At 59.5% G+C, this 13555-nt stretch overlaps 1 protein-coding gene across 1 annotated transcript in view; it reads right to left on the reverse strand.

Moving 5' to 3' along the window:
* KSR2 (kinase suppressor of ras 2) overlaps positions 1-9103 on the reverse strand; it is a 76155-nt gene extending 67052 nt beyond the window's left edge. Inside the window, 3 exon segments of the mRNA XM_053994059.1 lie at positions 1723-1873; positions 2567-2707; positions 8927-9103. Of these exon segments, the coding sequence (XP_053850034.1) occupies positions 1723-1873; positions 2567-2707; positions 8927-9103 (469 nt within the window).
* Positions 9104-13555: the final 4452 nt, after the last annotated feature.

Below are 13555 nucleotides of genomic sequence, written 5' to 3' on the forward strand. Positions count from 1 at the left end.
GGAGGCTCAGGGGGGACCTTGTGGCTCTGCACAACTCCTGACAGGAGGGGACAGCTGGGGGGTCGGGCTCTGCTGCCAGGGAACAGGGACAGGAGGAGAGGGAACAGCCTCAGGCTGGGCCAGGGGAGGCTCAGGTTGGATTTTGGGCAAATCTCCTTCACGGAAAGGGTGGTCAGGCACTGGCACAGCTGCCCAGGGCAGTGGTGGATCCCCATCCCTGCAGGGATTTAACAGGTGTGTGGATGTGGCACCTGGGGACATGGGGCAGTGCTGGCCTTGGCAGTGCTGGGGGTTGGCTGGACTCGCTCCTAAAGGATCTTTTCCAACCCAAACGGTTCAGTTGTGACCCATCAAGGCTCGGCTGGGACACGGTGCCAGCACAGCGGGACTCTGCCCAGCCCTCGCTGCACCCCAGTCTCTCCCCTGGCAGAGGCGGCCCCGGCCCCGCTCTGCCCCCGGTGGCGGCGCAGCTGCAGCCGGAGTGGCTCCGTGCAGCGATTGAAGAGCGGAGCTCTGCTGCCACCGCCCGGGGAGCCGGCAGCCCGCACCGCACGGCACCGGGAGCCGCGCATCCAGCGCCGGGAAGGGCGGGCGGGGTTGGGGCGTTCCCTGGGAAGGGGTCTGGGAATGGGGGCTCTGCTCTGAACCAGCCGGGAAGCGATGCTGGAGCTGCTCTGAGCTTTCCCCTGAGGCTCCTGACCGAGCTCCTGCAGGCACGGGGGTCAGGGGACCGTGTAAGAGTCATGGAATGGGCTGGGTTAAAAGGGGCCCTCACCCAGTGCCACCCCTGCCATGGGCAGGGGCACCTTCCACTGTCCCAGGCTGCTCCCAGCCCTGTCCAGCCTGACCTTGGGCACTGCCAGGGATCCAGGGGCAGCCACGGCTGCTCTGGGCACCCTGTGCCAGGGCCTGCCCACCTTGCCAGGGAACAATTCCTTCCCTATATCCCATCCATCCCTGCCCTCTGGCACTGGGAAGCCATTCCCTGTGTCCTGTCCCTCCATCCCTTGTCCCCAGTCCCTCTCCAGCTCTCCTGGAGCCCCTTTAGGCCCTGCAAGGGGCTCTGAGCTCTCCCTGGAGCCTTCTCCTCTCCAGGTGAGCACCCCCAGCTCTCCCAGCCTGGCTCCAGAGCAGAGGGATGGGTGGTCTGAAGATCACAGAGATTCCCAGACGATCACCCAGTGCCACCCCTGCCATGAGCAGGGACACCTCCCACTATCCCAGGCTTCTCCAAGCCCTGTCCAACCTGGCCTTGGGCACTGCCAGGGATCCAGGAGCAGCCACAGCTGCTCTGGAGATCCCTCTGTGGAGCCTCACCACACCGAGAGGAATTTGCCAGGGGTGGAGGTGTCTCCATGCTCCATGGCCTCCTCTGGTCTCATTCCAGCAGCTCCAGATCCTTCTCATGTTGGGGACCCCACAGCCAGGGGCAGCTCTGCAGGTGGGGTCTCACCTGAGCAGGGCAGAGGGGCAGAATCTCCCCCTCCTTTCCTGCTGCCCCTGCTGGGGGCTCAGCCCAGGGCAGGGGGGGTTTGGGGTCCCAGCTCTCAACCCCCAACACCCCTTTCCCAGCACAGCTCCCAGATGTTCCCTGCAGGAAATGAATCCCAGGCAGCCCCAGGGATGCAGGAGCTCTGCCAACATTAAAGCCACACTGCCGGTGCCACCACAGCAGGACGGTGCCACCCAGCCGGGCAGCCCGAGGGGACAGAGGTCGCTCACCGGACTTGTGGACGCTGCGGAGGCAGGACAGGGACGCGTTCAGCCGGGCACACTCCTCGCTGTTGGCCCCAAACTTCTCCACGGTGGCACAGACCTGGTCATCAGTCATGTCCAGCAGATCCTCCAGGCTCAGCTGCCCAGGGGCGATTTCCTGAGGGATGAATGGGTCAGGAATAAGGGAGGAGGAACCAATCACCCTGGAGCATCCTCTGCACCTCGGGGAACACCAGGGAGAATCCATTCTCTCCAGGTCATGGACCCAAACCCATCCATTTCCACCTCCAAGAAATCCTGGAGGAACTGAAGTTTAATCTCCAGTTTTTCTACAGTTTTAGGTATATCCAGACCCAGCTCAACCTCTGGGAGCACCAGAAAAACCCAGGCCTGACTGGGAATGTGGAAGGGGAAGGGGAACGGAGAAAGGAGAAAGAAAGGAGAAAGGAGAAAAGGAAAAGGGAAATGGGGAAAAGGGGAAAGGGGAAAGGGGAAAGGGGAAAGGGGAAAGGGGAAAGGGGAAAGGGGAAAGGGGAAAGGGGAAAGGGGAAAGGGGAAAGGGGAAAGGGGAAAGGGGAAAGGGGAAAGGGGAAAGGGGAAAGGGGAAAGGGGAAAGGGGAAAGGGGAAAGGGGAAAGGGGAAAGGGGAAAGGGGAAAGGGGAAAGGGGAAAGGGGAAAGGGGAAAGGGAAAGGAAAGGAAAGGAAAGGAAAGGAAAGGAAAGGAAAGGAAAGGAAAGGAAAGGAAAGGAAAGGAAAGGAAAGGAAAGGAAAGGAAAGGAAAGGAAAGGAAAGGAAAGGAAAGGAAAGGAAAGGCCCCTCCCTTTTCCAGGTGGGAATGCCCAGCCCTTACCTCCATCACCTCCTTCCGGATGTCGACGATGCGGAACCAGTGCAGGAGCTGGGGGAAGCCCTCCAGTTTGGCATTGCGCTCCTGCAAGGCCACCTTCCTCTTGCAGGACAGCTGCCGGCTGAAATACTTCACCAGTTTGCTCTGGAAAAGAAGGGAAAGCCCTCATGGGATCCCCCAGTGGCAGCTGGGGCTCAGCTCTCACTCTGCCCCATCTCAAGGCTCAAATTTCTGCCCCAAAACACTCCTTCAGCCAAGAGCATCGAGGTTTGGTGTGCAAGAGGGAATTTCCCTCCAAAAAAAAATCCCTTTATCAGCTCCTTCATCCCCAACCCAGTGCTGGGGTCTCATTCGGGGGGTGGGCAGCCCTTGGCACTCCCTGGGGGTGTGAGTGGGACAGGGGGGACAGGCACCACTCTTCCCACAAACGCTGCCCCATCCCAGTCCTGCTCAGCCCCCACAGGACACTTTTCCCACTTCTATTCCCAGCCTCAGGGCCAAAGGACCCCTAAAGGACACAGTCTCCTCTCTTACACCCAGGTTTGATGCCAAGAACCCCCCCAAACATCCCTCAAAAGCCACACTCTCCTTTTTTACCCCCCGCAAAAACCCTACAAGGGGATCAACTGCAGCATCACATCCCAAGGCTGGAATGTGGCATTTTCTCCTCATTCCCCCCTCACCAACCCAAATCTTCCTCTCTCCAGAGCCATCCCCCCTCTCTCCTCCTTTGTAGCCCCATCCCTGCTCGGATCATCCCCCAAATCCCCCAAACTCTCCCACCCTGAGGCCGGAGCCGTTCCCAGGCGCAGCCTGGCAGCTCCCAAAATAAAGCTGCCCTCCTTTCCCGGGAATATAGAGCAGTGCTGGGAAGCTGCTGGGATTTCCTGCTCCTGCTTTTCCAGCTGGGTGATTCCCCGGCGCCCGCAGCACTAGATGGTGCTGTGCCTCTGCTCCTGCACACCCCAAAAATAGACAGGTAAACACGGGGTGGTTTGGGATACAGAGATGAGGGGAGAACCCCGCTGTGGGATTTGGGAGTTTTCCCATCTCTCCCTGTCCTTTCCCTCGTGGTACCCACTGGTGATGCCCACAGGGGTCGGCATCACGCCCAAAATCACCCTCCAGCTGGGTAAGGGCCCTGCCAGGAGCTGGGGACAGGGTTGTCACCCCCCTGGCAGTTTCTCTCCATCCTTAGCCTGGCTACCAGAGATTAATTCCTGAAAATTAACTCCCAAACATGAGGCAGGAACAGCAAAATTGGACCTGAGGGGCTGCAGGGAGCCCTCAGCTCTGCAGAGCCCTGCCCCACTTCCAGGGCTGATTTTTAAGGAAAAACACCCCCAAAACGGACAATCAAAGGTTTAAGGATCAGCCTGGAACTCACATCCCAAACACGCTCCAGGCTTTTGGAACTGAAGCAGCCCCAGGCACTTTGAACACACCCAGAGGCAGCTCCTGTCTTCCAAAAAATGCCTTTGCATGGACACGACTGCAAAACACCAGGAAAAGAAATTCCTAAAAGATCCACATCCTGCCCCCAGCCTGTTCTCCATTCTGCCTCTCCAGGTGGGATCCCGAAGGGAATAAAGGTGATTTCTGAGCCACCACGGCATCACCAGTGCCAAAATCAGAGTCCTGGGGTGGGAATGGAGCTGGGGACAGGGCAGTCCCACCACCATCATGCAGAGGTGAGATGGGAATGGGGAAAGAGTGGGGGAAATTGAGGAAATTTGATTTCCAGCTGGGGGAACTCACCCCCACAGAGCCCTTGAGTGACAGGAAGGGTAATTTTTAACCCAAAAGAGGACCCCGCTGGGACCCCCAGGGGCTCTGGTCCATGGATTTGCCCCAGCCAGGGAAAAAGAAGCCCCAGAAACCCCTCTGTAAAATCCAGAGGCTCTCGGTGTTTGCTGGGGATGGAAAGGGGAGGGAATTCCCTGCCCCATCCCGCGGGGAATGCCCCATCCCGTGGCCGCGGAGCTGCTCTGCCTCCCGCTCATCCCGGCACGGAGCAAATTTGGGAAATGCTTCGTTCCTGCTGTGGCACAACCTCCCACTGCTTCCGTGCCTCAGTTTCCCCACTTGGAAGCGGGCAGGGGGCACAAGCAGAGGGGTGGGAATCCCGCGGATTCCGCCCCCCCCCCGCTTCCTGCTGGTGGAATTTGCGGCTGGTCCAGCTGGGGATCCAAAGCTTTTCCTGTGGAGCTGGGGTTGTTTTCCCACCTTCCCAGCGCCGCTCCCTGCTGCAGCTCTGCCCGGGGGGAAGGGCAGGAGTGATGCTCTGGGATGAAGGAGTGAAACCGCCAGGATTTCCTTCTCTTTGGAGCATCCAGCAGCCCCTGGAACCCCCAGCTCCTTGGAAAACAGCGTCCCTGCTGAGCCGGGGGCGGGTGCGGGCACAGGAGCGATGTCCCTGCTCCACGTCACTCCACAGGAGCTTGGGTGACCCCAGCAAGGCGAGGGGCCGGGATCACCCGGGGCTGGAGCCGGATTTCCCAATCCCAGCCCTTTCCATCACTCCGAGCGGGAATTTCCCTGGGCTCATCCCAAATCCAGCACGGCCGCAAGCGGCTGCTCCCCCCAGCCCCGGCAGGTTCCGAGCCGGTCTCCAAGGAGCGAGAGGGCAGCTGTTCCCCCCTGGAATGGGATCCTTGACGTCAGCCCGGCTGGCGACGGCACCGGCCCTGCCTGGAGACCAGGACAGGCGGTGGAAAATCCAGGAGGGGAAAGTTCATTCATCTGGCACCCGGTGAGCTGTGGGGAATGCCCATCCCATCCCATCCCATCCCATCCCATCCCATCCCATCCCATCCCATCCCAGCTGGATCAGCACTTCCATGTGGGATGCCTTCATGCCATGAAGTGGGAGGCTCTTCTGCACCCCTAAAAATCCTTTTCCATGACAAGAAACACAACCAGAGCGGCTCCCTCCAAGGGGCTCGTTATTCCAGAGGCACCTGGAGCAGCCTGGGGCTGGGGAATTCCTTGCCAGGGCTCTATTTTCTCTCTCAGGGCTCTCCCAAGGTCCTGTTGGGCTTGTCAGATGTCTCTGGCTCTCCTCATCCTTTATTTCAGGAGATGCTAAATGGTCCCGGGGGGTTTTGCTGGGAATACAGGAGCCACAATGTCTCCATCCAGCATCCTGGGAGGATCCAGCTCTGGGAGAAGTGCACTGTGCTCACCCATGGTATGAGACACCAGAGAATCCACACATTCAGGCAGCAAAAATCACAAAATCATGGAATGGTTTGGATTGGAAGGAGCTTAAAGCTCCTCCAGTTCCACCTCATGGGCAGGGACAGCTTTCACTATCCCAGGCTGCTCCAAGCCCCATCCAACCTGGCCTTGGACACTTCCAGAGATCCAGGGGCAGCCGCGGCTTCCCTGGGCAAATCCCAGTGCTGGAACAGCATCTCCACAGCCTGTGGAGCTTTGGGAATGGCCACAGCTCTTTCCTCAGAGCCCCTTCCCGTCCTCACCACACAGCAGCCAAAAGTATCCTGGGAGATTTCTCTGTTCCTGGCAGGAGCCTGGCAGCCCAGGGAGAGGGAAATGTCGATCCTGGGGCTATCCTTGGAGCCATCCCGGTTCCTGGGAGCCCTGACCGACATTTTGACATTGGGATGGGGTTTAACCCCACAGACAGAATGGTGCTGTGGGACATTCAGGAATATCACCCAGCTCTGAGGAAATTTTCCGTCTGCTGTTCCCAAATTCCACCGAACGCAGCACCCCATATCCATATTTACACCCCAACCCCAAATTTAGAGCCATAAAGCCCAACTGCCATGCTTGGACAGGGATAAACCCCCACAGCCCAGGCAGGGCTGAGGGATGAACACTCAGCTCCTTCTGGATGCCGCCCCATAGCAAGCAAGCCAGTCTCGATTCCCGCTCCAGGTGTTTTGTCCCAGATGCTGCCTTGGTTCCGACTGGAACCTGTCCCAAGGCATAAGCAAGACCCAAAAAGCCTCCCAGCTCCAAGGATTGCCCCTGGAACCAGGCTGCAGCCGTGGTACCCATCCCAAAAACACTGCAGGGCAGGATGCAGGAGGATGAGAGCTCACACATACCTTAAGGTGGCTTAAAACAAAAAACAAAAAAAAAAAAAAAAAAAAAAAAAAAAAAAAAAAAAAAAAAAAAAAAAAGGGGAAAACTTCTATTAATCCAGCAAAATCAATGTTTAGCCTATGAAGATTAACCAAAACACCACGGATTCTCCCGTTTTATTCCAGGCTCGTGGTGACACAAGGGCTGGGCACTGTCTCCAGTGCCACATCCCAGGTCACCATTCCCTTTGCCATGGCACTGCCTGGCCCGGCTCTGCTGCCACCAGATGGGAAGGGAAGAGGCACAGAGCGAGGCCTCGGAGTCTGTGTCACGTCCTTGGGACGTGGTGGTGGCAGCAGGGACTCAGGGACACAGAGACTCGGGCACTTGGGGACTCAGGGCCAAGCTCCGCTCCCGTTGACGCTGGTGGCAACCCAGGACAATGCCAGGAGCCAGCCCAGGGCTGGCATCGGGAATCTGGCCCTGGATTCACTCCCCTTGTGGGAATCACCCTGGGTTTGAGGTGAAAAACAACCAGAGAGTGTCAGCAGGGATGTCCTTGGCTGGAACATCCCAAGCTCCCGGTTTGGGGGTGTTTTAGGGATGGCAATGCCAGGGCTCCCTGTGGCTGGCACTGAGTGATCCATAGGGGCTGGAGAGGTGCTTCCCTGTGAGCATTTGTAGGATAACATGCTCCTGACCCTTCATCCAGCCCCAGCTGGGCTGCCCCAGTGGCACTGGGATACTGGGAAGGAGCATCCCACCAGGATGACTCCACCACACTCCCCTACTCCCCTCCATGTCCATGGGACAGACAAGGAATCCTCTAGTGCTGACCTCAATGAGGCCAATCACTCCATGTGGGATGAGCTCCTGGAGTCCTGCACCTCCTGGAAAATTCTCCTGGGGATTTGAAGCCTGCCTGCATCCCAAAAAGTCTCCAGCACACCCCAAAACCGCTGTTATCCCTCTCCTGAGGTTGCTCCAGGACCAACAGCTCCCAGCCCTTCACACGGAGAACTGGGATGAGACAGGGCTTGGATCAAGGGGAGGTGACAGCAGGATGGGAGTGGGAATGAGCACAAGTTGGAATACAGAGCAGGGAGCTGCACCCCAAACCTGGGGTCTCCCCACAAGTGGCACAGCAGTGATGTGGTGGTGCCCCAGTTCTTCCCACAGCACTCAGGAACTTGGGGAGCAAAAGCAGCAGGACAGGGTGCTCCAGTCATGGTCCTGAGCCAACAGAGGGGCTGCAGGACCAGCTGAAAGGCCTGAGTCGGATCCAGCTCTGAAATCCCCCCACCCACAGCCCCAGCTCCGCGCCAGCCGCCCCCACAGCACCAGCACAGCCCCGCTGGCGTCTCCCCAGGGTCACGGCCTCGCTACTCCTCGCTCCGTGCCAGCTGCAGAGATCCCACTCAGCCCTGGGAATCCCTGGCTGTTCCCAGCCCACCGACCTCCTACTGAACCACAAATTCACCCCAGCCAGCGGGGGCTCAGCACGCTCCAAGGGGAGCCTCATCCTCTGGGAGGCAGGAGTGGGGAGGGGGGAAGGCAGCCGGGCCAGGGGCTGCTGCCTGGAGGGAGGGATGCAGGTGGTCCAGGGGATGCAGCCAGCTGGGAGAGCTGGAGCCTGCTGGATCCCAAGGGATTCAGGTGGGCTGAGGGGATGCAGCTCAGGGAAGGGGATTCAGCCAGGCCCAGGGGATGCAGCCCCATGGAAGGAATGCAGGTGGGCTGAGGGGATGCTGCCTGGTGGAAGGGATGCAGCCAGGCCCGTGGGATGCAGCCTGCCACAAGGAATGCAGGCGGGCCGAAGGGATGCAGTCCAAGGAAAGGGATGCAGGCAGGCTGGGGGGATGGAGGCGGGCAGCAGGGGTGCAGGTGGGCCGATGGGATGCAGCCCGGTGAAAGGGATGCAGCCCGGCTGGAGCAGGAGCCTGGACGAAGGGATGCGGCCGGGCCGGGGGATGCAGGAAGGGGGAAGGGATGCAGGTGGGCCGGGGAATGCAGGTGGGCCAGGGGATGCCGCCTGCCGGGCGGTGGAAGCCGGGGGAGGGACGCAGGCGGGCCGGGGGATGCCGGGGGGGTACCGGGAAGATACCGGGGGGTTGCGGCCGGGGCCGGGCGCCCCCGGTGGGTCCCGGCAGGAGGGTTCGGTGGTCCCGGACCCACCTCGGGGCCACCTGCAGAGCGCGCAGCCTCACTCGGGCGCACCGCAGCGCCGCGGGGGAACCCGCCGCGGCCCGGGGGGGTGGGGGGAAGACTGATGGGGGGGTGTTGATGCTGGGGGGGTCGGCGGGCCCGTACCTCCAGGGTGCGGATCTCCTTCTGCGTGAGGTCGTTGGAGGCGGCGCACTTGGTGCGGAGCCCCTCCAGGTTGGAGATGCTGATGTCGATCATGTTCTGGACCAGCTCGCACTGCTGCAGCGCCTTCTGCAGACTCAGCTCCTGCTCCTCGCTCCTCGTCATGTTGTCCTCATCCATCGCTCGCCGCCCCCCCCCCCCCCCCGCCCGCCCGCCCTCCCCTCCGCCCGCCGCCGCCGCGGCCCCCCCTTCCCTCGGCTCCGCTCGCCGGCCCCCGCCGCCGCTCAGCCCCGCTCGGCCGCGGCCCGCAGCATCGCGGTGCCCACCGAGCCGTCAGCGCGGCGCCGCCGCCGCTACCCCCCCCCCCCCCGGGCGCGGCGGGGCGGGGGCGGGGGCGGCGCGCTCCGGCTCCGCGGGGCCGCGCTCGCTGCGCGCCGCTCCGCGCGGGAACCCCCGCACACCCCCGGCCCGGCACCCCCGGCCCCGGCAGCTCCGCGGCGTCCGCATCGCCCCCACACCCACACATCAGCATCCTCATCATCACCCCCACATCATCTTCAGCACCCCCCCAACCTTATCAACACCCCCGTCGTCATCAACACACCCCCCAACCTTATCAACATCCCTGACCCTCATCACACCCAACCCCATCACCCCATGCCCTCCTCACCCACACCGGCCTCCTCATCAACACCCCCCTACCTTATCAACACCCCCATCCTCATCACCCCCAGCCCCCTCCCAGCCCCAGCACTTTTCCACCATCCCTATCCACCCCCATCCCCACATCTCCTCATCCTCATCAGCACCCCCCATTCTCATCACCACCCATCCCTGTGCCCATCCATCCCATGCCACAAACCCCCCCCATCTCTGTATCCTCATCACCACCCCCCATCCCCATCCCCCTATCTCCACACCTCCCCATCCTCATAAGAATTCCCCCATTCCCATCCCATCCCCCCCATCCCCATTCCCCTGCCCTTCTCCCCCATCCCCAGCCCCTTCCATGCGCATCCCATTCCCTCTGACCCCCGGAAATGGGACAGGAGGGGAGCACCAGGGGTGAAGGGGGGGATGCGGCACTGGGGGGGGGAAGGGGGCAGGGAGAATGAGGTGGGGATAAATGGGGATCTGGGGCAATGGGGGGATGAAAAAGGGGATCTGGGGTAATGGGGAGTCAGTGAGGAAGGGGGGGCTTGGACATTGGGGGGCTGGTGCAATAGGGGCACCTGCGGAAATGAGGGGGGCTGGAAATGCAGGGTGGGGATATTGGGAGGATAATGGGGGGGCTGGGGCATCGTGGGCACTGGGGCAGAGATGGAGAATGGAAATGGGGGCTCTGGGGAAATGGGAAAGTCTGGGGCACTGGGGGGGCACTGGGGGGTGTCTAGAGCATTGGGAGGGGCATTGGAGGGTCTGGGGCAATGGGGATTCCTGGTTTTGGGCAATGGTGGCCAACCCTGGCCAACACTCGGGAATTATTCTGGAGAGACGGAGCCAGGATGGTGCTCCCCGAGCCTTCACCTGCTCCAGGCACAGCGTCCTCACAGCTGTGACCTCCCTGCCCCTGGATATGCGACTTCATTCCCAGCTGGCATCCCCATCCCAGTCCCTCTCAGCTCTGGGAGAGTACAAGCCAAATTCCCAATGGCTTTATCCATGCTCGCAGTGGTCAGCTCTCTGTGAGTTGGGATATGGCTACAAAAGCTGGAAATCTGCCTTTTTTTTTTTTTTTTTTTTTTTTTTTTTAATTTTTAAATCAGGAGTTTTAATTTCCAGGCTCATCTCCAAGCTGGGATGTCCCTTTTCTGTCCTGTCCCCAAGGCTGGCTGTGAGGAGAGCTCAGAGGGACCCCCGGGGTGGGAAATGACATCAAGAACTGCCAGGGAAGGGAAGGGAAGGGAAGGGAAGGGAAGGGAAGGGAAGGGAAATATAAAATAAATTGCAAGCAGGGAGATTCCATTGGTTTAAAAGCACCCATCCCAAAAGCCTTCAGCAGCAGAGCTGCAGGGATTTTAGGTGTTCACCAAACTTCATGCTTCCCAAAAAACCCTACAGCAGCCTGTGGGATAGCTCCCATGCTTGGAGCTGGCCATGGTCTGAGAGGTGGATGGACATTCCAGGCAGCAGGAATGGCCCAATCAGTCCATATAAAAATATCTGGTAATATTTTAATTGACTTCTGTTGGTTTTCTCCATGAGAAAAGAATTTGGAGTGACTCAGAGTCTCTAAACTGGGTTAATGTTCCCTCAGTGCCAAAGGTGCTCTTCCAGGCACAACATCCTTCTGGGAAGGGAGAGGGAATGCCTTGGCATGGCCACTCCACCCTGGGAAACCAACACCCCTGTACCACACCAGGGCTTTCCCACCTAATTCCCTCAAAATCACCCCACGAGGGTTCATTGCTCCAGCTTAGGGTGAGCTGCTCCACAGGAGCCTTTGGATATCGGCATTGGGATTTCTTGGTTATTAATATGGCAAAGAACTTCTTCAGCTCCACATGGGGTGGGGGGATCCCTTGGATTTCAGCTCTTAAGGAGCACCTGTTTAATCCTCTGTGGAAGAGCATCTCTGTTATCATCACCTCTGTCCCATCACCTCTGTCCCATCACCTCTGTCCCATCATCCCTGTCCCTTCAGCCCTGTCACCATCATCCCTGTCCCTTCAACCCTGTTCCCATCACCTCTGTCCCATCACCTCCATCCCATCACCTCTGTCCCATCCCCTCTGTCCCTTCAGCCCTGTCACCATCATCCATCTCACCATCATCTCTGTCAGCACCATCCTGCCCCATCACCTATGTCACCATCACCCCTGTCATCATCTCTGTCACCATCATCTCTGTCCTATCATCCCTGTCACCACCTCTGTCACCATCACGCCTGCCCCATCATCTGTCTCCTCATCTCCATCACCATCATACCTGTCACTGTCCCCCTGTCCCATCATCCCTGTCCCCATCATCTCTGTCCCATCATCCCTGTCCCATCAACACTGTCACCACCTCTGTCACCATCATGCCTGTCTCATCTTCCCTATCCCATCATCTCCATCCCATCACCTCTGTCCCCACACCTCCACCCAAGAGCCATCAGAGCCATCCCAGGGGCATGCACTCATCAGTTTAACCCCATTAAACAACACCCCAAAGATTTCCCCTGCTCTGGAGCCCGGGATTTGTTAATGATGGGGAAACACCTGGAAAAATCCATGTAGGAGGAAAAGAGCTGCCCCAGGTGAAGGCAGATCCAGGGGGAGAGCAGCAGCTCTGGATCCAGGATGTGCAGGAAAATCCCAGCTCCCGGCTGTTCCCAGGTGCCCGGGAAGGACCTGGAGGCTCCGAAGGGAAGGGCCATCTGTCACGGCTGTCACGTGCCCAAAGGGACAGCTGAGGTTGCTGACCTCAGCTTCCAGCTCCTGTTTTCCTTTATGGGGCTGCAGAGGAAAAAAAGGGAGAAAAAACCCAGGAAAGAAGGTGCCCTCCAGCAGATTTTTGTGTTTTTATAGGATCCAGCCTGGAGCTCTTGATGTTTTCACTTCCCTTGTCAGCAACGGCATTTTTCTAGGGATTTTTTTTGCCTGCCCTGTACCTCTACTTCCCAATGGATTTCTTCCCATCCTCACTCAGCCTGCGTTTTCCAAGGCAGTGCCTCTCACTCCTGCCTGCTTTCCTTTCTGGGATCAGAACAGCACCAGAGCATTGCTCCAGCAGCTTGGGCTGATTCTGCCCTCTAAGCTCCTTCCCTAAAGGAGGCTCCAGGGGTTTTCCAGAGGCATTGGGAAGCAGTAGGGACAGGGATAAAAGTTAAAGGTGTTTTGTGCTGGCAGCCACCTCTGGCGTTTGCTGCTCCTGTCGCACTGGGAGGATCCCAGATCTGCTCTCCTCAGGTGTCCCTGCACCCAAAGGTGTCCCTCTCATCCCATCGGCTTTCCGAGGGCAGGTGCAATGCTTTCCCAAAACCTTGATCCAGCAATTCCTGCTGCCGTGATTTCCCCAGGATCACCAGCACCATCCTGCTCTGGTGAACACTCACCGTGCTCTTCCCACAATCACAGAATCATGGAACGGGTTGGAAGGGACCTTAATGGTCACCTCATTCCAGCCCCTGCCATGAGCAGGGACAGCAGGATGAGGAGATTCTCCCTCTCCACTCAGGTGAGATCCCAGTGGGAACGCTGTGCCCAGCCCTGGGGCCAGCACAGGGAGGACCTGGAGCTGCTGGAGTGAGACCAGAGGAGGAGCTGCTCCAAGGGCTGGAGCCCCTCAGCTCTGGAGCCGGGCTGGGAGAGCTGGGGGTGCTCACCTGGAGAGGAGAAGGCTCCAGGGACACCTCAGAGCCCCTTGCAGGGCCTAAAGGGGCCCCAGGAGAGCTGGAGAGGGACTGGGGACAAGGGATGGAGGGACAGGACACAGGGAATGGCTTCCCAGTGCCAGAGGGCAGGGATGGATGGGCTATTGGGAAGGAATTGTTCCCTGGCAGGGTGGGGAAGGGCTGGGATGGCATTCCCAGCGCAGCCGCGGCTGCCCCTGGACCCCCGGAATGGCTGGAAGGAGCCGGGATTTCCCCGGTCCGGCGGGACCCGCCCGTCCCCTCAGGCCGGCCCCGCCCCGCCGCTCTCGCGCGCT

Source organism: Vidua macroura, chromosome 18 (genome assembly GCF_024509145.1).
Source record: "Vidua macroura isolate BioBank_ID:100142 chromosome 18, ASM2450914v1, whole genome shotgun sequence".
Lineage (NCBI taxonomy): Eukaryota > Metazoa > Chordata > Aves > Passeriformes > Viduidae > Vidua > Vidua macroura.